The sequence below is a fragment of the Arachis ipaensis genome, chromosome B4 (assembly GCF_059453495.1).
Source record: "Arachis ipaensis isolate K30076 ecotype BB chromosome B4, ASM5945349v1, whole genome shotgun sequence".
NCBI lineage: Eukaryota > Viridiplantae > Streptophyta > Magnoliopsida > Fabales > Fabaceae > Arachis > Arachis ipaensis.
Window position 1 is genome coordinate 44,939,915 of NC_142439.1, and position 22,022 is coordinate 44,961,936.

The 22,022-nt window shown below is 39.9% G+C and overlaps 1 protein-coding gene across 1 annotated transcript; it reads left to right on the forward strand.

Annotated features, from left to right (window-relative positions):
* Positions 1-12,571: 12,571 nt before the first annotated feature.
* On the forward strand, positions 12,572-15,991 carry LOC107636448 (uncharacterized). Its single transcript, XM_016339954.1, has 4 exons — positions 12,572-12,634; positions 13,031-13,103; positions 13,242-13,778; positions 15,966-15,991. The coding sequence occupies exons 1-4, from the start codon at positions 12,572-12,574 to the stop codon at positions 15,989-15,991; spliced, it is 699 nt and encodes a 232-aa protein (XP_016195440.1).
* Positions 15,992-22,022: the final 6,031 nt, after the last annotated feature.

Sequence of the window (22,022 nt, forward strand, 5' to 3'; positions counted from 1 at the left end):
AATTGTCATGAGAAGAGTTAGAGCACATTCTCTTATCCATTAGCCACACAAATTCTCAAAATCTCAATTTCTCCCGAATAATGTTAGTAATGAGAATTGTGAAGGATAGAGCTTCAAATCTAATGCAAGTGATTCCCCTTCCGAGGCTCACACAATCATTCAATTGAATTTAACCCCCTTCCGGAGTGAAGAAATCTAAATCAAAACAGAAGATATCCAATAGCTACAAAAATGAATTGAGAAGAAGAAGAATTTCATTGATTCATTGGAATTACAATAGAGCTCCTCCCCCCAATGAATTTGGGGATTAGTTCCTCATTGCTCAAGTAAAACTAGAAAATAGAAAGTTGCAGAAAAAATGCAGAAGAAAAACTCGAAAAGGAAAAATTACAAAATCTCCTCTGCTATTTAACTCCCACTACATTTTCCTACTGACTAGCTAATTCCTTTTTGAATCAAATTCTTCTCTATTTATACACCTTCAATTGAGCCTTCATGTTCTTGGATTGAGCCTCTTGATCCTTGTTGGGGTTGATTGGGTTAGCGAATGCAATTGAGGAGAAGAGTGTGCCAATTATGCCTTTCTGGTATTGAAGTTGGAGCCAACGTTTTAAGCCTAATGTTGAGTCAAACGTTCTTGTGAAAAATTAGATTCTGGTTCTGTCATCAACGTTTGACTCAATTTTGGAGTGCCAACGTTCGCCTATCCATGCGTACGCGTGACTCACGCATACGCATGGATAGTGCAAAATACTACTCTCCACGTAAGCGTGACCTGCGCTTCTGCGTGCTTGGGGTCAGAGTACTCATCCACGTGTGCGCGTACTATATGCGTGCGCGTGGATGCAAATCCCTAAATTCCAGTTTTTAAAGCCTTGCGAAGACGTTGGGCTCAGCCTTTGAGTGGCAACGTTCCCTCCAACGTTGCTTCATCCACGCGTGTGCGTCATGTACGCGTGCGCGTGGATTGTCAAAATATCAGCTTACGCGTACGCGTTGTATGTGCGTGTGCGTCGTTATACCTTTTCAAAATTGACATTTTTGGAGCTCAGATCGCGCACGTTGGCACCAGCGTTGGTCTCAACATTGGAGTGCCAACGTTTCTCTAACCACACGTGCGTGCGTGTCGCTGCGATTTTCCCATTTTTCAGAAAGCATTTTTACATGAACAACGTTGGGGGTAACGTTGGCTTGCCAATGTTCCCTCCAACGTAGGCACTAGTTTTGCAATTGCCTCGCACGTTTGAGGTAGCGTTGGTGGACCAACTTGGCCACCAACGTTACTTCCTCTGCTTTCTTTTTCCTCTTCTTTCTTGTTCCTTTCTTGCCTCGTTTTCTCCTAAAATTAATCAAACAAAATGCCTCAAAGTTTGTTATAATCATAAGGTGTTTGCAATCATTCATAACATCCGTTAAAAGTAGCTCAAAACCTTATGAAAAATCACAATAACAACTATGTTTACTTGACTCAGGAGATGCATGAATTTTCAATCCAATTGCTTACTTGTTGCTCAAGAAAGTATGAAAACCTAATGAAAACTAGTGAAAAATGCTAGTGAAACTAGCATAAGATGACTTGTCATCACAACACCAAACTTAAAACTTGCTTGTCTCCAAGCAAGCATTAAAATAAGAAAGATCCATGAAAACAGATAAGCATATGTATGTCCTTATTAGTGAGTAATTGAATTTGGCTCATAGAGTTTTATGCAGACAGGATGCAGATCAATTATTAACTTTCAAATGTAAAATGTCCCTGTAAGTGTTAGCTAGAGTTGCTGCTTCAAGACTCTATTCTATATTAGTCCTTGTGAGATTTTTATTCTTTCCTATGCCTTAGAAGCTTATTTATCAATTGTAGCTCAGTGTTAAGTGTTGCTTCAGCTACTTAGCTTAATTTTCAATCAACACCTCTTCACTACAGACACTTGGCTCACAATTCTTCTTAAGAACATTGATGCTTAGCACCTCTTTGGGTTACTAAATGTTTTGTAATTAGGTTTCTCTTGATAATGGACTTTTGGTTGATAATCCCGGGTTATTTAACCCAAGTTACCAAGTGTTGAAACACTCCTTAGAACCTAATCATCCAAGCAGATCCCAGTACAAAGACACCACATGCATATGTCTTAAGGTCCAGGCTATTGGTGTCTAGCTTTTATTCTTTGTTTCTTTCATTTGTTTGTTACCAATTCTTGGCTTTTCTTTCTTTCTTTCTTACTTTTTTTTTCAAGGACATTTATTCATAAAGGATTCATAGCAGCAACTAAGTTTTCACTTGAAAGAAGCATTCTACCTTGCAGTTTTTATTATTGAGCTTAGCAACTAATCAAGCAATTACCACCACTGATCCTTATTCTAATGTCTACTATATTGGACAATTACTTTCTGTTTCAACCTTTTCTTTTATTATGCAAAAGGGGGTACAAAACAAACATTTAAGCAGATGAAAATGACAACAAGCACCTATACTAGAATATTTATTTTGGAAATTAAAGAGAGTAAACAATAAAATTCAAACTGCATAAAATGAAAGCATAATCTTTCTTATTGATAGACAAGGAGCAACACCACCTTTCAATCATCTGGTTGCTTCCCTTTGCTCGAGTCTCCTTTTTTTTCTTCTGTCACCATCATCTATAACTTTTTTATCCCCTTTGGTGATGATGTATTATTCCTTCAAGAGGTTGAATGCTTCCCTACATAATCATTGGAAGTTGCTTGTTTCCCAAGCACTTAGGAAGGCGGTTAGCATGCATGGACTGCTGTAGGTTTTTGAACTTACTTTGGTGTGGGAACACCAAACTTAGTCCCTTGCTACTGTCCATACTAAGATTAATCATAAGCATGAAATCTTGTAATTTTTATTAAGTAAACCAGTAAAGACATTCAAGTAACTGTCAAGAAATTTCCCTAGTTGTTTTGGAATTTATGACTCCTGATGTTCAAAGGGTTATAGTGTCTTTCCATCTAATCTTGGTGGGACACCAAACTTAAAACCAAACATTCATCCATTCTATCCTCCTTTTGGTGTGTAACACCAAACTTAATTCCTTGTAATACAGGGGAACTCTTGAATTTTATTGAAATAGTTATGAGAAGAAAACTACCTCCAGTTGGGTTACCTCCCAACAAGCGCTTGTTTATCGTCATTAGCTTGACATCTTTCATTCTTGTTCATCCCAGTTCATGAATGCTTTCCTCTTTGTTCCAGGGTCCTCCCAGGTAGTGCTTGGCTCTATGACCATTTGCTATGAATGTGTCCTTTATAGCTTTATTAAGAAGTTCAAGACTCCCATAAGAGAGAACTTTTGTCACCAAGTAGGGGCCAGTCCATTTGGACTTGAGTTTGCCAGGAAAGACCTTGAGCCTGGAGTTATATAAGAGCACTTGTTGTCCTGGTTTGAACTCCCTTTTCAAGATTTTATTGTCATGCCACTTCTTAGCTATCTCCTTGTATATCTTAGCATTCTCATAAGCTTCCAATCTGAATTCTTCCAATTTATTGAGTTGCAACAGTCTTCTCTCTCCTGCTGCTTGAGAATCAAGATTAAGGAGCTTAGTGGCCCAGAAAGCTTTGTTTTCAAGCTCCACAGGAAGGTGACAAGATTTTCCATAGATTAGTTGAAATGGTGACTTCCCAATTGGAGTTTTGAATGCTGTTCTATATGTCCACAGAGCATCATCCAATTTTCTTGCCCAGTCTTTTTTTGTGATCCCCACTATCTTCTCTAGAATTTTCTTCAGCTCCCTGTTTGCCAATTCAGCCTGGCCATTAGTCTGAGGGTGATATGGTGTGGCCACTTTGTGAATTACTCCATATTTGTGGAACAACTTTTCCATCTGTCTGTTGCAAAAGTGGCTGCCACCATCACTGATAAGGCCTTTAGGTACTCCATATCTAGTGAAGATTTGTCTCTTAAGAAATTGAAGAACAATTGGTGCATCACAGGTAGTTGTTGCTATGGCTTCCTCCCATTTGGAGACATATTCTACTACTACTAGAATGTATTTGAAGGAATAGGATGGAGGAAAGGGGCCCATGAAATCTATGCCCCAGAGATCAAACAATTCCACTTTCAAAATGAAGTTTTGAGGCATTTCATTCCTCTTTGTCAACCATCCAGCTCTTTGACATTCAAACTCTCTGGCATCTTTGAATATAGTTGGCCAATAAAATCCACTTTGAAGCACTTTAGCTGCTGTTCTTTTTGTCCCAAAATGTCTGCCAAAAGCTGAACCATGACAGTGTCACAATATGTCTCTCATCTCATTTTCAGGAATACACCTTCTAATCATCCCATCTGGACACCTCTTGAACAAGAATGGCTCGTCCCACAAGAATTTCTTGGCTTCATTACACAGCTTCTTCACTTGTTGCTTGGTAAAGTCTTGAGGGATCTTCCTTCCCACCTTGTAGTTTGCAATGTCAGCAAACCAAGGTGCCTGTTGGATTTGGAGAAGATATTCATCTGGAAATTTTTCATTCACTGGTTGTGGTGTATCCTGATTGGCTTCTTGTGGTAGTCTTGACAAATAGTCTGCCACTTGGTTCTCATTTTCTTTCCTATCTCTCACTTCAATGTCAAATTCTTATAGCAGCAACACCTATCGAATAAGCCTCGGCTTTGAATCCTGTTTAGACATGAGATACTTGAGAGCAGCATGATCAGTATATACTATAACTTTAGAACCAATCAGGTATTGTCTAAATTTATCAAATGCATATACAATTGCCAAGAGCTTTTTCTTAGTAGTGGTATAATTTTTTTGTGCCTCATTCAATACCTTACTTGCATAGTATATAACATGATGCAGCTTGTCTTTCTTTTGCCCCAATATAGCACCAACTGCAAAGTCACTTGCATCACATATAAGTTCAAAAGGCAATTTCCAATCTGGGGGTGTGATGATTGGTACTGTAATGAGGTTTTTTTTTAACGTTTCAAAGGCATGCTTGCAATTGTCATCAAAGATGAAAGGATTGTTAATCACTAGCAAATTGCTCAGTGGTTTGGCTATTTTTGAAAAGTCTTTGATGAATCTCCTGTAAAAACCAGTATGTCCAAGAAAGCTTCTTACTGCTTTCACATTAATGGGTATAGGAAGCTTTTCTATGATCTCTATTTTAGCCTTATCAACTTCTATACCTTTGCTTGAAACCTTATGCCCAAGAACTATCCCTTCAGGAACCATGAGATGGCATTTCTCCCAATTCAATACCAGATTAGTTTCTTGGCATCTTTTTAAGACAAGAGTTAAATGGTGCAAGCAGGTATCAAATGAATTGCCAAAGACAGAAAAAACATCCATGAAGACTTCTAAAAATTTTTCTACCATATCAGAAAATATAGAAAGCATACACCTTTGAAAAGTCGCAGGGGCATTGCACAGCCCAAAGGGCATCCTTCTGTAGGCAAAGACTCCGAATGGACATGTGAAGGAGGTCTTCTCTTGATCCTTGGGATCCACCACTATTTGATTGTACCTAGAATAACCGTCCAAGAAGCAATAATATGCATGGCCAGCCAATCTTTCTAGTATCTGATCAATAAAGGGGAGAGGGAAGTGTTCCTTCCTGGTGGCATCATTCAGTCTTCTATAGTCAATGCACATTCTCCACCCTATCACTGTCCTTGTAGGAATGAGTTTATTTTTCTCATTCAAGATTACAGTCATTCCTCCCTTCTTTGGCACAACTTGGACCGGACTCACCCAAGGACTATCAGAGATTGGGTATATGATTCTAGCATTCCACAGCTTCATCACCTCTTTTTGAACTACTTTCTTCATGGTTGGGTTGAGTCTTCTTTGAGGTTGCACAACAGGCCTTGAGTCCTCCTCCAGCAAAATCTTGTGCATACAGATGGCAGGGCTTATGCCCTTGATATCATCAATTGTCCATCCCAAAGCTGTCTTGTGAGCTTTCAACACTTCAATCAGCTTTGCCTCATCATCTACGTTTAAGGAAGAATTGATGATTATTGGCATGGTTTCTTCTTCTCCAAGAAATGCATACTTGAGATGTGGAGGGAGAGGCTTCAGTTCTTGCTTTGGTATTTCCTCTGTCTTGCCATCAAAGGAGACTTCAGCTACTCTTTCTTCTATGATAGCTTGTTCTACTTCTATTTTCTCTTCTTGTTCCTCCTGGTTATTGGTTTCAAGTAACTCCTTTTCCACTTCTTCTATCATTTCTACCCTCATGTGCTTTTCTTTCTCAGGGGAATATTGCATAGCCTTAAAGACATTGATGATCATTTGCTCATTGTGCACTCTGAGGGTCATCTCTCTTTTTTCCACATCAATGATAGCTCTTGCTGTTGCTAAAAAAGGTCTACCCAAGATGATTGAGTTGTGTCATTCTTCTTCCATGTCCAAAATGACAAAATTGGCAGGGAATATGAATTCTCCAATCTTCACCAGTAGGTTCTCTACAACCCCAATGGGTATTTTGAGTGATCTATCTGCCATTTGAAGTGATATTCTGGTAGGTTTGACTTCTTCTATTGCAAGCTTTTTTATTAGTGAGAGAGGCATCAAATTGATGCTGGCGCCTAAGTCACAGAGAGCTTTTTCTAAGGTCATATTGCCTATGGTGCATGATATGATGAAACTCCCTGGATCTTTGAGTTTTGGTGGAAGGCCTTTCTGAATTATTGCACTACACTCTTGGGTTAAGACCACTGTTTCCTTCTCATTCTAGCTTCTCTTCTTATTAATGAGTTCCTTGAGGAACTTTGCATATAGAGGCATCTGCTCCAATGCTTCAACAAGGGGAATGTTAATTTCCAGCTTCTTGAAAACCTCTAGAAACTTGGAAAATTGTTGATCCTTGAGCTCTCTTTGCAATCTTTGAGGGTATGGCAGAGGGGGAGTGTAAGGCTTCACTTCCTTCCTCTGTTCGTGTGAATGCTTCTCCCTGACTTGCTTTCCTTCTTTTGAGACTTGTGGCTCTTTATCCTTCTTCTTGAGCTCTTTTTGGTTCTTCTCTTCAATTGTCACTTCCTTATTAGTGCCAACCTTGTCATCCTCCAATGTTCTGCCACTATTGAGTTGAATTGCCTTGCATTCTTCTTTGGGATTTAGAATAGTATCACTTGGAAAAGTATTGGCTGGTCTTTCTGGCTGTTTGGACAATTGGCCTATTTGTCTTTCCAGGTTTCTCAATGAGGCTTCATGGATCTTATTAGCTAACTCTTGATGCTTCATCATCTTCTCCATTATCATCTCTAAATTGGAGATTCTTTGGGATTCTTGGGATGGTTGTGGCTGAGCATGGGATGAAGATGGTTGGTGAAAATTATTTTGGTTAGTTGATGGGTTGTGGGGTAGATAGAAGTTAGAAGTGGGGTAGTTGTTTTGTGATTTTCTGTATGGATTTTGGTTAGTTTGCTGATGATTGTGGTGGTTTGTGTTGCGGGAGTTATTTTGGTTGGAGTTTCTTTACCATGAATTTTGGTTCTGGTTGTCTCCCCACCTTAGATTGGGATGGTTCCTCCAAGAGGAGTTGTACGTTTCTCCATGAAATTCATTCTGTCCAGCACCTTGGTTGCGCATATAGTTCACTTGTTCTGGTTGCTGCTCTTCATATATTTCTTCATTCTGCCCCCATCCAGCTGGTGGTTGATTTGTAGTGCCTACTGCTTCTATTTGAAGACCATCAATCCTCTTAGCCATCATCTCTATTTGCTGCTGGATTTGTTGGTGCATCACTTTATTTTATGCCAAGATAGTGTTCACACCTTCCAGCTCCAACACACCTTTCCTTTGAGCTGGTTGGCGTTGCCTTTGATGACCATAGAAATATTGGTTATTGGTCACGGTGTCTATGAGATTTTGGGCTTCCTCAGCTGTCTTCATGAGTTGTACTGAACCTATTGCTGAATAATCAAGGGCCTCTTGAGCTTTCAGTGTTAATCCTTCATAGAAATTTTGAAGTCTATCCCATTCACTAAACATCTCTGGTGGGCACTTCCTGATCAAGGCCTTGTATCTTTCCTAGGAATCATATAGTGATTCTCCATCCATTTGAGTGAATGTTTGCACATTTGTCTTCAATATAATAATCCTCTGAAGTGGATAGAATTTGGCTAGAAATTTTCTCACTAGATCTTCCCAATTGTTGATACTTTTTTTGGGGAATGTCTCTAGCTATTGAGAAGCCTTATCCCTCAAAGAGAATGGGAACAGTAGTAGTTTGTAGATGTCTGGATGCACACCATTTGTTTTGACAGTTTCACAAATCCTCAGAAAGATGGATAGGTGTTAGTTTGGATCTTCAAGTGGACCTCCTCCATAGGAACAATTGTTCTGCACCAGAGTAATAAGTTGAGGCTTCAACTCAAAGTTGTTTGCATGAACATTAGGAGTGAGTATACTGCTCCCACAGTTTCTTGGATTGGGGAAGGTGTAAGAGGCTAGAACTCTCCTTTGAGGTGGGCCATTATTGTTGGCCACTTCCTCTGGTGGATTAGGGAGATTTCCCTCCATCTCTTGGTCTTCCTCTTCTGACTCTTCTTCTCCAATAACACCCTTCCCTCTTACTTCTCTTCTTAATCTCAAAAATGTCCTCTCTGGCTCATAATCGAAGGAGGTGGATTCATCTCTTCTTCCTCCTGGCATACAACACAAATAAAACCAGAACCAGAAATACAAAGCACTCTACTACTAGAGTGAGGTTAAGGTTAGCTTAAACAAAATTTTGAACAGTTAGTACACTTAACAAAAATAAAGAAAAATTCCTAATCTATATTATCACCTAATTAATTATTTTCAATCTAAATCAATCCCCGGTAATGGCGCCAAAAACTTGATGAGGAAAAAATCGATTACACACAAACTAACCGACAAGTGAACCGGGTCGCATCAAGTAATAATAACTCACAGGAGTGAGGTTAATCCTACAGAGATTGATGGATTAAGCAACTTTATTATGGTGATGAATTTAGTTAAGCTAATATTGATGATTTCATTGGAAATTGATTGACAGAATGTAAATAGCAATGAATCTAAACTGCAGAATATAAATTAACTGAAACTTAAATGGCAAGAAACTTAAAGTGCTGAATCTTAAAGTGCTAGAAATTTAAAAGAGTTGAAACTTAAATTGCAAGAAATGTAAATAACTTAATCTTAGAGTGCAAGAAAGTAAAATTGCAGAATCGAAATTGCGAGGAAACTTAAATTGCATGAATTGTAAGGGAAATTGGATACAGAGATTCAAACAGCAAAACAATTCAATTGAAAATTGGAATCAGAGAAGTTTGAAATGAAGAAAATTAGAGAAAATGATTCATTACGGATTGGAGATACTGCAATCCTTCATGAATCAATTGGGTCTCAACTCCTTCCTCAATTATTTATGTAGATCTATGGCGGATTGAAATTGATTGGATCCCAATTCCTTGGTAATCCAATCTCTCTAATCACAATCAATCTTGCCAATTCCTTGATCTAATTGTCATGAGAAGAGTTAGAGCACATTCTCTTATCCATTATCTACACAAATTCTCAAAACCTCAATTCCTCCCGAATAGTGCTAGTAATGAGAATTGTGAAGGATAGAGCTTCAGATCTAATGCAAGTGATTCTCCTTCTGAGGCTCATACAAGAATTTAATTGAATTCAATCCCCTTCCGGAGTGAAGAATTCTAAATCAAAACAGAAGACATCCAATAGCTACAAAAATGAATTGAGAAGAAGAAGAATTTCATTGATTTATTGGAATTACAATAGAGCTCCTCCCCCTAATGAATTTGGGGTTTAGTTCCTCACTGCTAAAGTAAAACCAGAAAATAGAAAGTTGCAGAAAAAAATGCAGAAGGAAAACTCGAAAAGGAAAAATTACAAAATCTCCTATGCTAACTAACTCCCACTACAATTTCCTATTGACTAGCTAACTCCCTTTTTAATCAAATTCTTCTCTATTTATACACCTTCAATTGAGCCTTCAGGTTCTTGGATTGGGCCTCTTGATTCTTGTTGGGGTTGATTGGGTTGGCGCTAAATGCAATTGAGGGGAAGAGTGTGCCAATTATGCCTTTCTGGAATTGAAGTTGGAGTTAACGTTTTTAGCCTAACGTTGAGTCAAACGTTCTTGTGAAAAATAGATTCTAGTTCTGTCATCAATGTTTGACTAGACGTTGGAGTGCCAACGTTCACCTATCCACGTATACGCATCACTCACGCATACGCGTGGATAGTGCAAAATACCACTCTGCGCTTAAGCGTGACCTGCACTTCTGCGTGCTTGGGGTCAGAGTACTCATCCACGCGTGCGCATACTGTACGCGTGCACGTGGATGCAAATCCCCAAATTCCAGTTTTTAAAGCCTTGCGAAGATGTTGGGCTCAGTGTTGAGTGGCAACGTTCCCTCCAATGTTGCTTCATCCACGCGTGCGCGTCGTGTACGCGTGCGCGTGGAGTCAAAATATCAGCTTACGCGTACGCGTTGCATGTGCGTGCGCGTCGTTATACCTTTTCAAAATTGAGATTTTTGGAGCTCAGATCGCGCACGTTGGCATGAGCGTTGGTCTCAACATTGGAGTGCCAACGTTGCTCTAACCACGCGTGTACGTGATGTACGCGTGCGCGTGGATTGTTATATTTTTCAATCCACGCATGCGCGCATAGCGTGCGTGCGCGTCGCTGCGATTTTCCCATTTTCCAGAAAGCATTTTTACATGAATAACGTTGGGGGTAACGTTGGCTTGCCAACGTTCCCTCCAACGTAGGCACCACTTTTGCAATTGCCTCCCACGTTTGACGTAGCGTTGGTAGACTAACTTGGCCACCAACATTACTTCCTCTGCTAGCTTTTTTCTCTTCTTTCTTGTTCCTTTCTTGCCTCATTTTCTCCTAAAATCAATCAAACAAAATGCCTCAAAGTTTGCTATAATCATAAGGTGTTTGTAATCATTCATAACATCCATTAAAAGTAGCTCAAAACCTTATGAAAAAGCACAATAACAACCATGTTTACTTGACTCAGGAAATGCATGAATTTTTAATCCATCTGCTTACTTATTACTCAAGAAAATTTGAAAACCTAATGAAAGCTAGTGAAAAATGCTAGTGAACTAGCATAAGATGACTTGTCATCAAGCGCCAGTTTTATTGGTGAAGAAGAAAGATGGAGGAATGCGACTGTGTGTGGATTACAAACAATTGAATAAAGTGACTGTGAAGAATAAGTACCCACTGCCAAGGATAGATGACTTGATGGATCAATTGCAAGGAGCTAGAGTGTTTTCCACGATTGATTTGAGATCCAGTTACCATCAAATAAGGGTGGAAGAGGATGATATCCCTAAGACTGCGTTCAGGATGCGCTATGGAAACTATGAGTTTACGGTAATGTCCTTTGGGTTAACGAATGCACCTGATGTTTTCATGGATTACATAAACAGAGTGTTTCTTCCCTTTTTGGACAAATTCGTGGTGGTTTTCATAGATGACATCTTAGTTTATTCTAAGACGGTGAAAGAGCATAATGAGCACTTGAGGATTGTGCTGCAAATCCTAAAAGAGCGAAAGTTGTACGCTAAGTTGTCGAAGTGTGAGTTTTGGAAGGAGGAAGTGAAGTTCTTAGGTCACGTGGTGAGCAAAGGAGGAATAGCCGTAGATCCTTCTAAGGTAGAAGAGGTGATTGAATGGGAAAGACCGACAATGGTGACGGAAGTCAGAAGCTTCTTGGGTTTAGCCGGATATTACCGGAGATATATCGAAGGATTTTCCCGGATTGCATTACCAATGACGAAGTTGACAAGGAAAGAAGTGCCATTCGTGTGGACGTCGGAGTGCGAAGAGAGTTTTCAGACTTTGAAGCAGAGATTAACTTCAGCACCTGTTCTAATCTTATCGAAACTGCATGAACCATTCGAAGTGTACTGTGATGCTTCTCTGAAGGGTTTAGGTTACGTGTTGATGCAACATCGGAATATGGTGGCTTACGCATCGCATTAGCTGAGACCGCATGAGGTGAACTACCTAACTCATGACCTGGAATTAGCGGCGATTGTGTTTGCATTGAAGATTTGGAGACACCACTTGTATGGAGTGAGGTTTAACGTCTTTTCTGATCATAAGAGTCTCAAGTACATCTTTGATCAGAAAGAGCTAAATATGCGTCAGATGAGGTGGATGGAGTTGCTGAAAGATTATGATTTTGAGCCGAGTTATCATCTTGGAAAGCCGAATGTAGTAGCAGACGCATTGAGTCATAAATCTTTAACAATAGCTTGGATGAGAATCAAGGATGAGGAGCTAGTAGATAAGTTTGTGGATCTTAAGCTGGATATTGATGAAGTTGTCGGAATAGCTTGTTTGAACCAGCTACAAATTTCAAGCACTTTTAAATCAGAAATACAAAGGGCTCAGCAAGATGAGCAGAAACTTTAGCAATTGTTTCAACCAGTTGGTGAGAAGAGGCTTGGAGAATTCACCAAAGATAATGAAGGATTATGGAGATACAAGGGAAGGATTTGCATACCGAATGTTGGGAGTTTGAGGCGAGACTTGTTGTCAGAAGCTCATAACAGTGGGTTTTCTATTCATCCCAGAAGAACGAAGATGTACTATGACTTAAAGAAGATGTTCTGGTGGCCTGGGATGAAGGGTGATGTAGCAACAGTGGTATCCAAGTGTCTAACTTACCAGAAGGTGAAGATAGAGCATCAGAAACCGTCAGGAATGTTACAGCCACTTGAGATTCCTCAGTGGAAGTGGGAAGGAATTGCAATGGACTTTGTGACTGGTTTTCTGAGGACTAGGTTGGGATTTGATGCGATTTGGGTGATCGTGGATCAATTAACCAAATCCACTTATTTTCTGCCTATCCGAGTAAACTGTTCTATGGAGGAGTTAGCAAGATTGTATATAAAGGAGATAGTAAGGTTGCATGGTGTGCCATCGAACATAGTGTCGGACCGAGATCCCCGATTCACTTCAAGGTTTTGGGGAGCTTTCTAAAGAGCTTTTGGTACGAAGCTATGTCTCAGTACCGTATATCATCCGCAAACTGATGGACAGTCGGAAAGGACTATTCAAATGTTGGAAGATATGATAAGAGCATGTGTATTGGATCAACCTGGAAGTTGGGATCGTTACATGCCATTGGTGGAGTTTGCGTATAACAACAGCTTTCATGCGAGCATTGGGATGGCACCGTATGAGGCCTTGTATGGACGGAAGTGCCAATCTCCACTTTGTTGATGTGAATCTGGTGAAGCAAGTGTTTTAGGTCCAGAGGTAATAGTAGAGACTACTGAGAACATCAAGAAGATTCGTGCAAGGATTCTAACTGCTCAGAGTCGACAGAAGAGCTACGCGGACCAGAGAAGGAAACTGCTAGAGTTTGAAGTGGGAGAACATGTATTTCTTCGGGTGAGACCAACAACTGGGATTGGAAGAGCAATTAAGACGAAGAAGTTGAACTCGAGGTATATAGGACCGTTGGAGGTTCTAAGGCGATTCGGGCTGGTGGCGTATCAAGTGGCTTTGTCACCTCATCTGTCTAACTTGCATGACGTATTCCACGTGTCACAACTCCGTAAGTACACATCGGATGCGACTCATGTGTTGGAGCCTGAGTCGGTAGAGTTGAAGGAGAACTTAACCTTCCAAGTGACGCCAGTGAGGATCGACGACACTAGTATGAAGAAGCTACGAGGAAAGGACGTTTTATTGGTTAAAGTTGCTTGGGAGCGAGCAGGAGTAGAAAAGCATACGTGGGAATTGGAGTCTGAATTGCGAAAGGATTATCCCGAGCTTTTCTCAGGTAATTCAAATTTTGAGGGAAAAATTTCTTATTTGGTGGGGAGAATGTAAGAACCGCAACTAATCAACAGGTTAATTAAGTAATTAATATTGCCCACATTAGATTCTGAAAAGTTAGAGAGAGAATTTGAGGATTTAAAGGTAATTTTTGGACTCAGTGGGTTTTTCTGAGTCAAAAAATATGCCTTCTGTAAAAAATCATGAAAAACCGTGACCCGACGGTTGAAGCAGTTGAACCGGTTCAAGTCTGCCCGGTACCGCACAAGAAAAAGTGAAAAATGTCAAAAACCTTAGAAAAACATTTAGAAATGGAAAAACGGGCGTTAATTTTAAAGGTTTGGTCCGAAATTGGGCCAAACGGGCTAAAAACGTTAATGGGTTGGACGGGGCCCAAGTTGGGCCCAAGCCCAACATATAAAAGGGTTCATAAGTGAACCCATTTCAGTATAACACAAAAGCAAACACACTCATACATGCTGAAAAGAGAAGAAGAGAGAAACCCCATGGTTACTATTCATTACCACCTTCACAAGCTCATATCTTGAGCTATAGAGCTCCGATCGCTGCACCGTTTGCGACTACGCCGTGAAGAGCTCTACAAAACCTATACACGAAACTGGAGAGGTAACCACGAAATCATTTCTATTCTCCTCTCCAAAATTTTAGTTCATAGGGTTTGTGATTAAGTGAGTTTTTGTGATTTTGGATGTTTAGGTTCACTATAATCTTTGCTTAGCTTTGGGTTTTGACATCCAAATTGGTTGGAAAAGGTAAGAACTACTAAACCCTTGTGAATTTTTATGTTTAATTGGAACCCTAGGTTGATTTGAGGTGATTTATATGCATATAGTTTGATTGTTGTGGCTTTGGGAGCTATTGGAAGTTAATTGTGCCTATTGGAGTGGAATTGATAGCTTGGATTGTGGTTGGGAGCTTGTTTGTGCTCATTAGAGTTTTTGGTGCATATAGGAAATCGGCTAAGGTATGGTTTCAGTTTCTTCTATGTAGTATATAATATTCGGACACTTAGGCTAGTGACCTATAGGATAGGTTGGATTTATATGGTTGTTGATGATAGTTGGTTGAAGTTGTATACTAAATTGATGTTGTTTTATTGGGAAATGATGATGTTGAGTTGAGATGTTTGATGATTTGAATGATTGTATGTGGTGGTATATTGATATAAGTATGAATGAAATTGATGATGAGAATTGATAGGAATAAATTGATGGTTGGTAAATGTGTTGGTGGAACAATTGAGCTTAGTGTCACATATTTTGTGTTTGATGATTATGAATGGTGCAACGTGATTTAAAAGGGTAGATAGTGCTGGAAATGAAGGTTTGGTATTGATCTAGTTGGGTGTGGCTTGTGAATTTGGTAAATTTGGGTACATGTGAAAATTGGGTAAAAAGGGAATTTCGGTGAACTTTGTTCGATCATAACTTTTTCCTCGGTTTTCGAATTTGATTGAAATTTGTTTAGAATTAAATATCTTTGAAAATCCTTTAAATCGATATAAAGTTTGTGAAAATTCCAATTTTGTAGAGTAAGTTATGATCATTCAAAGTTGGTGTTAAAAATCTAAAATTCTGCAAAGTTGTAGAATTTCATGATTTCTGATATGTGCGAGCGCACACCCTGCGAAAATTTTGACCTGTGCACACGCATAGGCAGGGAAATACGTTCTGTTTACAGCGCTAGCACAGCTTGTGCGGATGCATAGTCCTGTGCGGACGCACACGTTGGGAAGGCCAGTCTGTTAGGGGCGCTGGCACAGGTTGTACAAGTGAAACAGAATCTGTAAGTTTTGCCACCTGTGCATACCCACACCCCTGTGCGTACACACACATTTTAAAATTTTCCTGGGTGTGCACACGCACAGACCCCTGCGCGGCCGCACACGCTCTATTTCTCAAATTTTACTTGTTTTTCAACTATTCTACCTTCCCAACGAGGTTGTAAGCTTCTATAACACAATTTTAAGATTTTTGGGCCTAGTTTTGAGTATTAGAACATGGGATATAACTTAAAGGGTTCTAGTACATGATTTTATGATAAATTAGAAAACGGAGGCCTAGGTTTCTGGCGTGCTGATAATGGTTTGATGTTAGGTGAAGGGTGATTGATATATGAGATGAGGAATCATGAACTGTTGATATTTGGAAACTGAGTTATGAATGTGCAGTGGTTGAGATGAGTCGCAGACACTGAATGAGATGGTGGATCCATGTATACTGCAAATGTTTTCTGAAAACCACTGAAATATTGTTTTTACTGAGATTATGAGACGCTATGCGCCCGGCAGGGATGGCGGTTGGATCCTGCCTATCGAGGTAGCGGCGGCGGCGTAAGGGCGGTGGTTCGTCCCGCCTATGTTGAGATGTGAGGTCTGTGGCAAGAGTATCCCGCTCACATCCTTTCAGATCAATAGAGCGTGCAGGCGCCTATACCTGGACAGTGATCCGGGCACTATATCTCGGGGGTTCCCATATGAGAAAATCCGAAGGGCGACGTCTCTATGGAGATGTGTCGGGTTGGCAGTTGAACCGACAATATGATATCATAGCCAGTAGGGCAGGCATTCATCATATGCATTTTCTATCTGTTTGTTTGCTCTACCGACTTCTAATTGTATGCTTAAATGAATAACATGCCTATTTGTTTACTTGATCTTCTTGCCTTGTATTCTTTTACTTGTGAATTACTTGCATTGTTATTAATTGTGCTTTCTACTGGGATTGAGGAGGTTCGGAAGGCAGTGGCGATGGGATCGCATGGAGGATAGGTTGGTGAAGGCTGTCGGACAGCGGTGTTTGGTTAGAATAGTATTCCCCTAAGATAGAGTACCCTGTTTAGTTATGTTAAGGTTTCATATAATTATGCTTATTTGTTTTAGAATGCTTTAAGTTGAATCTTGTGGTGGATATGGAGCTAAGATTGCTTTTGGCGTCCCAGGGTCTTATATCCTACATCACTGGCCACTGTTACCATACTGAGAACCCCCGGTTCTCATACCATATATCTGTTGTGTTTTTCAGATTCAAGTCGCAACCCACCTCCGTGAGTTACTTTGGATGGTGACAGAAGCGGAGGATCTTGGATTCTTTTGAAGTCTTTTTGGTTTATCTTGTTTATACATCTCTCCTTTTGTATTTTGTCTTTGCCTAGAGGCTTGTATTATGAGAAAAAAAACTTGTATAAGCTGTTTTTAAACTGTCAGGTTTCTGTATGGTTCTGTATACTTGTATATGGCTATCCGGCTTAAACTCCGCGAGCCGTGGCTAGTTTCCTATGATATTATATACTGGTGCAGAATTTATAACCACAGACTAACCGACAAGTGCACCGGGTCGTACCAAGTAATACCTCAGGTGAGTGAGGGTCGATCCCATAAGGATTGATGGATCAACCAACAATGATTGAGTGATTGGCTTAGTTAGACAAGCAGAAAAGAGTGATTTGGTATTCAAAAGCGTTAAACAATAATTCAGAAATTTAATAAAGCAAGCAGTAAACAGGTTGTGAAATATGTATGGAGAAACAGTTAAGGTTTCAGAGTTATCTATTTTTCTGGATTGACTTTTCTTATTAATTTATTTTAATCATACAAGATTTAATCCATGGAAAACTATATGTGACTAGACCCTAATTCCTTAGACCTTTCTAGTCTCCTCTAAAATTCATCAACCGCCAATTCCTTGGTCACTTAATTCCAATTAGAGGGTGAAGTTCAATTCTAGTTTATATGCCACAGAAATCCTAATTACCCAAACATAAGAGGATTATATGTCACGTATCTTGTTAAGTCCAGATAATTAGAAATTTAGGAGAAATTGTTTTCAAGCTGTTGTTCAAGTAAAGAGCTTTTCCAAGTTATACAAGAACTCAATTAGAAAGAGGGTCATACTTCCGTTCCACCCAAATTCATAAGATAAAGAACGAAAACAATTCTTAAATATAAATCAGTACATGAATTAAAATAGAAAAATAATAGTATCAATCCATACAATAGACATAGCTCCTAACCTTAACAGTGGAGGTTTACTTGCTCATGGTTCAAAAAGAAAAATAAGGATTGTAAATTGGGCTGAGGTGGAATGAAAAGTGAACTAATGTTCCAAATCCCCCCAGAAGAGAAGTTTCTTTTCTCTTATATATCTAATCCTAATTAATTTAAAAATTTATCTTCTAAAACTGAATAATATCTTTTCCTATTTTTAAATAAAATAAAGTTTAAATAAGAATTAATAGGAATCAGCGTTTTCTGCATTTTCTGCACGTGGCGCATGTCACGCGTACGCGTCAGTCACGCGTACGCGTCGATGGTCTTCGTCGCGTTTCACGCGTACACGTCAGGTATGCGCACGCGTCGCTGAGCAAATCTCCAAATCACGCGCACGCTTCAGGTATGCGCACGCGTTGCTCCTCGCTGTCATCTCCTTTAATTCTTCTTCTCTTTTTCTGCGGAAGCTCCATCAAACCCAACCAAATGCTACCTAAAATAAACAGAATTGCACACGACTCAAAGTAGCATTCATAGTGGTTAAAAGATAATTAATTCTTGATTAAACTCAATAAATTAAATGCAAATTCACTAGGAAAAGATAGGGAAGATGCTCACGCATCACAACACCAAACTTGAATTGTTGCTTGTCCTCAAGCAACCAAACTAATATAGGCTTAGGATGTGAATTTGCATGAGAATGAGAGTTCGATTAAACTCATGTCTCTTCTTATAGTGGGGTTTACAACTGCAATCTTGAATAGTTTTGGCATTTCATTCTCCTTTGAATCAGAAGGATGTCACTGTCCTTCGGAATTAGAATCCGGATAATATTAGGAATTCTCTGATCTTTTGTAATTCAATTTAACCCTTGAACACAACAATTTTTCTTTTATTTTCTTTTCTTTGGTGCTTTGCACCTTGAGCCTAGCCGTGACTTAAAATGTTTTGTCTCAAGCTTCACTTGACACAGAAACACCACAAGCACTTAACTGGGGAACTCTCTTTAAGTTTTGATTTTTCTTTCAGTTACTCCTAGATAGTGGTGCTCAAAGCCTTTGGCATACTCTATTAATTGCAATTGATCTCGACTCTAAATGTCTTGTCTCAAGGATTACTTGACACAAGAACACCACAAGCATATGACTAGGGAAACAACTCTTTGAGCTTTTAATCACGTCTGACCTCCCTAGTCATTGATGCTCAGAGCCTTGGACCTTGCTTTTATATCTCTTTTTTTTGTTATTTCTTTTGCTTGAAGGATTAAACTTTTACTTATTACAGAGACTTCATAATAATTCTCTAAATTCCTGTTCCTTGTACATCAATATTCTTTGATTCAAATTTAAATATGCACTGTTCATGTCATGCATTCAGAGTCACAGAAAATACTAACACATTTGAATAAATGAGACTACTCTAAAAATTAAACTCAATTTCTCATGCACTACATCTTGTCTTCTTTCTTTTTGATTTCAAGCTCAGTGGGCAATACATGAGGCACCTTTCAACATTAAAGAAAATAACATAAAATTTCAAAATAGTAGAACTAAACTAGAACCTATGAATTTATCTAATAAAGGATCATGCAATAAACGAGACAAAATAGCAGAAAACCGAAACATAACACAGTAAAAGCGGAAAGGAATATAGAATGAAAGGAATTCAACCACCTCAGTTATGCTAGTGGCTATCTCATTCCTCCATGAAGAACATTCATCTCCCTTTGGTGCTAATAAAATAAACAGAAAAGCCATAAGCGAAGCGACAACACCAAACTTAAAGGTTTGCTTGTCCTCAAGCAAAGAAGAACTGAAAAAAAAACAAATATTATGATGAAAGAAGAATAAAAGGATAAAAGAACAAGACAGAATTAGGATTTGGGAGGGAGAGAGAACGAAAATTAAAACTAGACGGCGCACTAGTGGAGGTGTGCGGTGCAGGCGACGCGTACGCGTACAGCACGCGTATGCGTGGGTCGCCCGATTTTGAAAGTGATGCGTAAGCGTCTAGCACGCGTACGCGTGCCCTTGGTTTGTGAAAATCGCGCGAAGGCGGTCGCGAGCACGCACAACTCTCTTTTCGCGTGAGCTGGGAACCAAAATTCTCATATGACGCGTGCGCGTCATGCACGCGCACGCGTGGATGGCCATTTGTGGAAAGGACATGCAGTCGTCAGGGACGCGTACGCGTGATCAAGTTTGTGCCTCTAGCACAATTCCAGCCCCAAGCCATCACAACTCTCTGCCCAAACACTCATTGACGCCGATTTTCAGGGTCACGCGTACGCGTCAGGGACGCGCACGCGTGGGTGGCTAAAAGCGCAAATGATGCGCACGCGTGAAGTACGCGTACGTGTGGGCTTGTTTGTGCGCAAGACATAGTTCCAGCGCCACTCCTGCTCAACTCTCTGTTCACTTCTTTAGTGTTGCGTACTCATGCATGACGCGTATGCGCCAGGGACGCTTGCGCGTCGAACACCCTTTTTTTTTTGCTCTCCCACGTTGAACTTGGAGATAGGCAAAAATTTTTTGAAGTGTTCGGTTCTTGTTCTAAAATAGCTGCATGATCAAAACATACGTAAAACGAAAGAAGAACAGTAAAAACTCAATAAAAATCAAATAAATAAGAAAACCACTACTACGAAAAATAACTAAGGATACGAAATTATCGGGTTGCCTCCCGACAAGCGCTTCTTTACCGTCACTAGCTTGACGATCAGCTCCTCTAAGGAGGAGGATCCTAGGGGCTCAGCTCTTCACCCCTTACTTTGAACTTCTTTCCTGTGTCTCCATAAAATAGCTCAATATGCTCCAAAGAGAGGATCCTGTTTACTGTATAAATCCACACTGGATTGCTAGTCAACACCACTTTCATTCATGGGGAGAAATCTTCAGTGGGGATCTTTCTGTTTCTCCATCCCCTGGGTACTTTTTTCTTTTTGGGGACCTCCTCCTTGGTGGATGATGCATTCCCGACACCAAACTTAGGTTTGATGTCAGGAGGAATTTTATTGATTGTCACCAAGGGAGGTTTGAGCTGTAGATTCTGTGGTGTATCATCAGGGGGTTTTTGAAGGTTTGGATCAATAAGCTTAGTCTGCATGCACCTCTCTTCTTCACCTACTGAATGTATATCTTTGAAGACATGAAAGACCAGTTGCTCATTATGCACTTTAAGCACTAATTCACCTTCTTCCATATCAATCAGAGCTCTTCCAGTGGCTAGGAATGGTCTTCCTAAAATTATAGAGGCATTCTCATCCTCCCCTGTGTCAAGAATCACAAAATCTGTTGGGAGTAAGAACTTACCCACTTTGACCAAGATATTCTCCACTAATCCGTATGCAGGCTTCATAGATTCATCTGCTATCTGTAATGCTATCTTTGTGGGTTGTGCCTCTTGGATTTGCAGCTTCTTCATCATAGATAAGGGCATTAGATTTATGTTTGCCCCCGATCACATAGGGATTTCATAAAGGTTGTGCTCCCAATGGTGCATGGGATTTGAAAGCTCCCTGGATCTGGTATCTTCTTTGGCAAGTTATTTTGAATTATGGCACTACATTCCTTAGTCAGGACCACTGTCTCATCTCCCTTTAAAGGCTTCTTCTTTGACAACAACTCATTCATGAACTTGACATAGAGAGGCATTTGCTCCAAAACCTCAGCAAAAGGAATATTGATTTGCAACTTTCTGAAGACTTCCAAGAACTTTGAAAACTGCTTGTCCTTGGTCTCCTTTTGAAATCTCTAAGGATATGGCATTTTAGGCTTGTACTCAGGAGCCTTTGGCAATGTAGGATAAGTGTCAAGATAGTCTGGGAATGGGTTGTCTGCACGCTTTGGAGGGACGTGCTCTACTTCTTCCTTCTTCTCCTCTGTAGCTTCTTTTTCAACTGGCTCCTCATTAACTTGTGCTTCCATACTTGCCACTTGTCCACTTATCAAGGTGATAGCCTTATATTCCTCTCTTGGATTTGGAATTGTGTTACCAGAAAGGCTATTAATGGTCCTCTTATCAATTTCATTAACTTTTGTGGCTAATTGACCCATCTAAATCTCCAAGTTTTGAATTGTATTTGCAGACCTCTCAGGTATTTGCTTGCTCAATTGGCCCATTTGCACTTCTAAGTTTCTAATGGAAGCTCTAGTTTCCTGCGTAAAACTCCTTATCATCTCCCAATTAAAATCTTGTTGGGACTGAGGGTTTGTCTGCTGAGGTGGTTGTTGTTGATGA

Excerpts from the sequence above, each read along its gene's own strand:
- LOC107636448 (XM_016339954.1), top strand. The coding sequence starts at position 12,572 with ATGTACTATGACTTAAAGAAGATGTTCTGGTGGCCTGGGATGAAGGGT. Across the intron at positions 12,635-13,030 it reads AGGGTGATGTAGCAACAGTG|TCGGAAAGGACTATTCAAAT; the intron begins GTATCCAAGTGT and ends ACTGATGGACAG. Across the intron at positions 13,104-13,241 it reads TCAACCTGGAAGTTGGGATC|GTCCAGAGGTAATAGTAGAG; the intron begins GTTACATGCCAT and ends CAAGTGTTTTAG.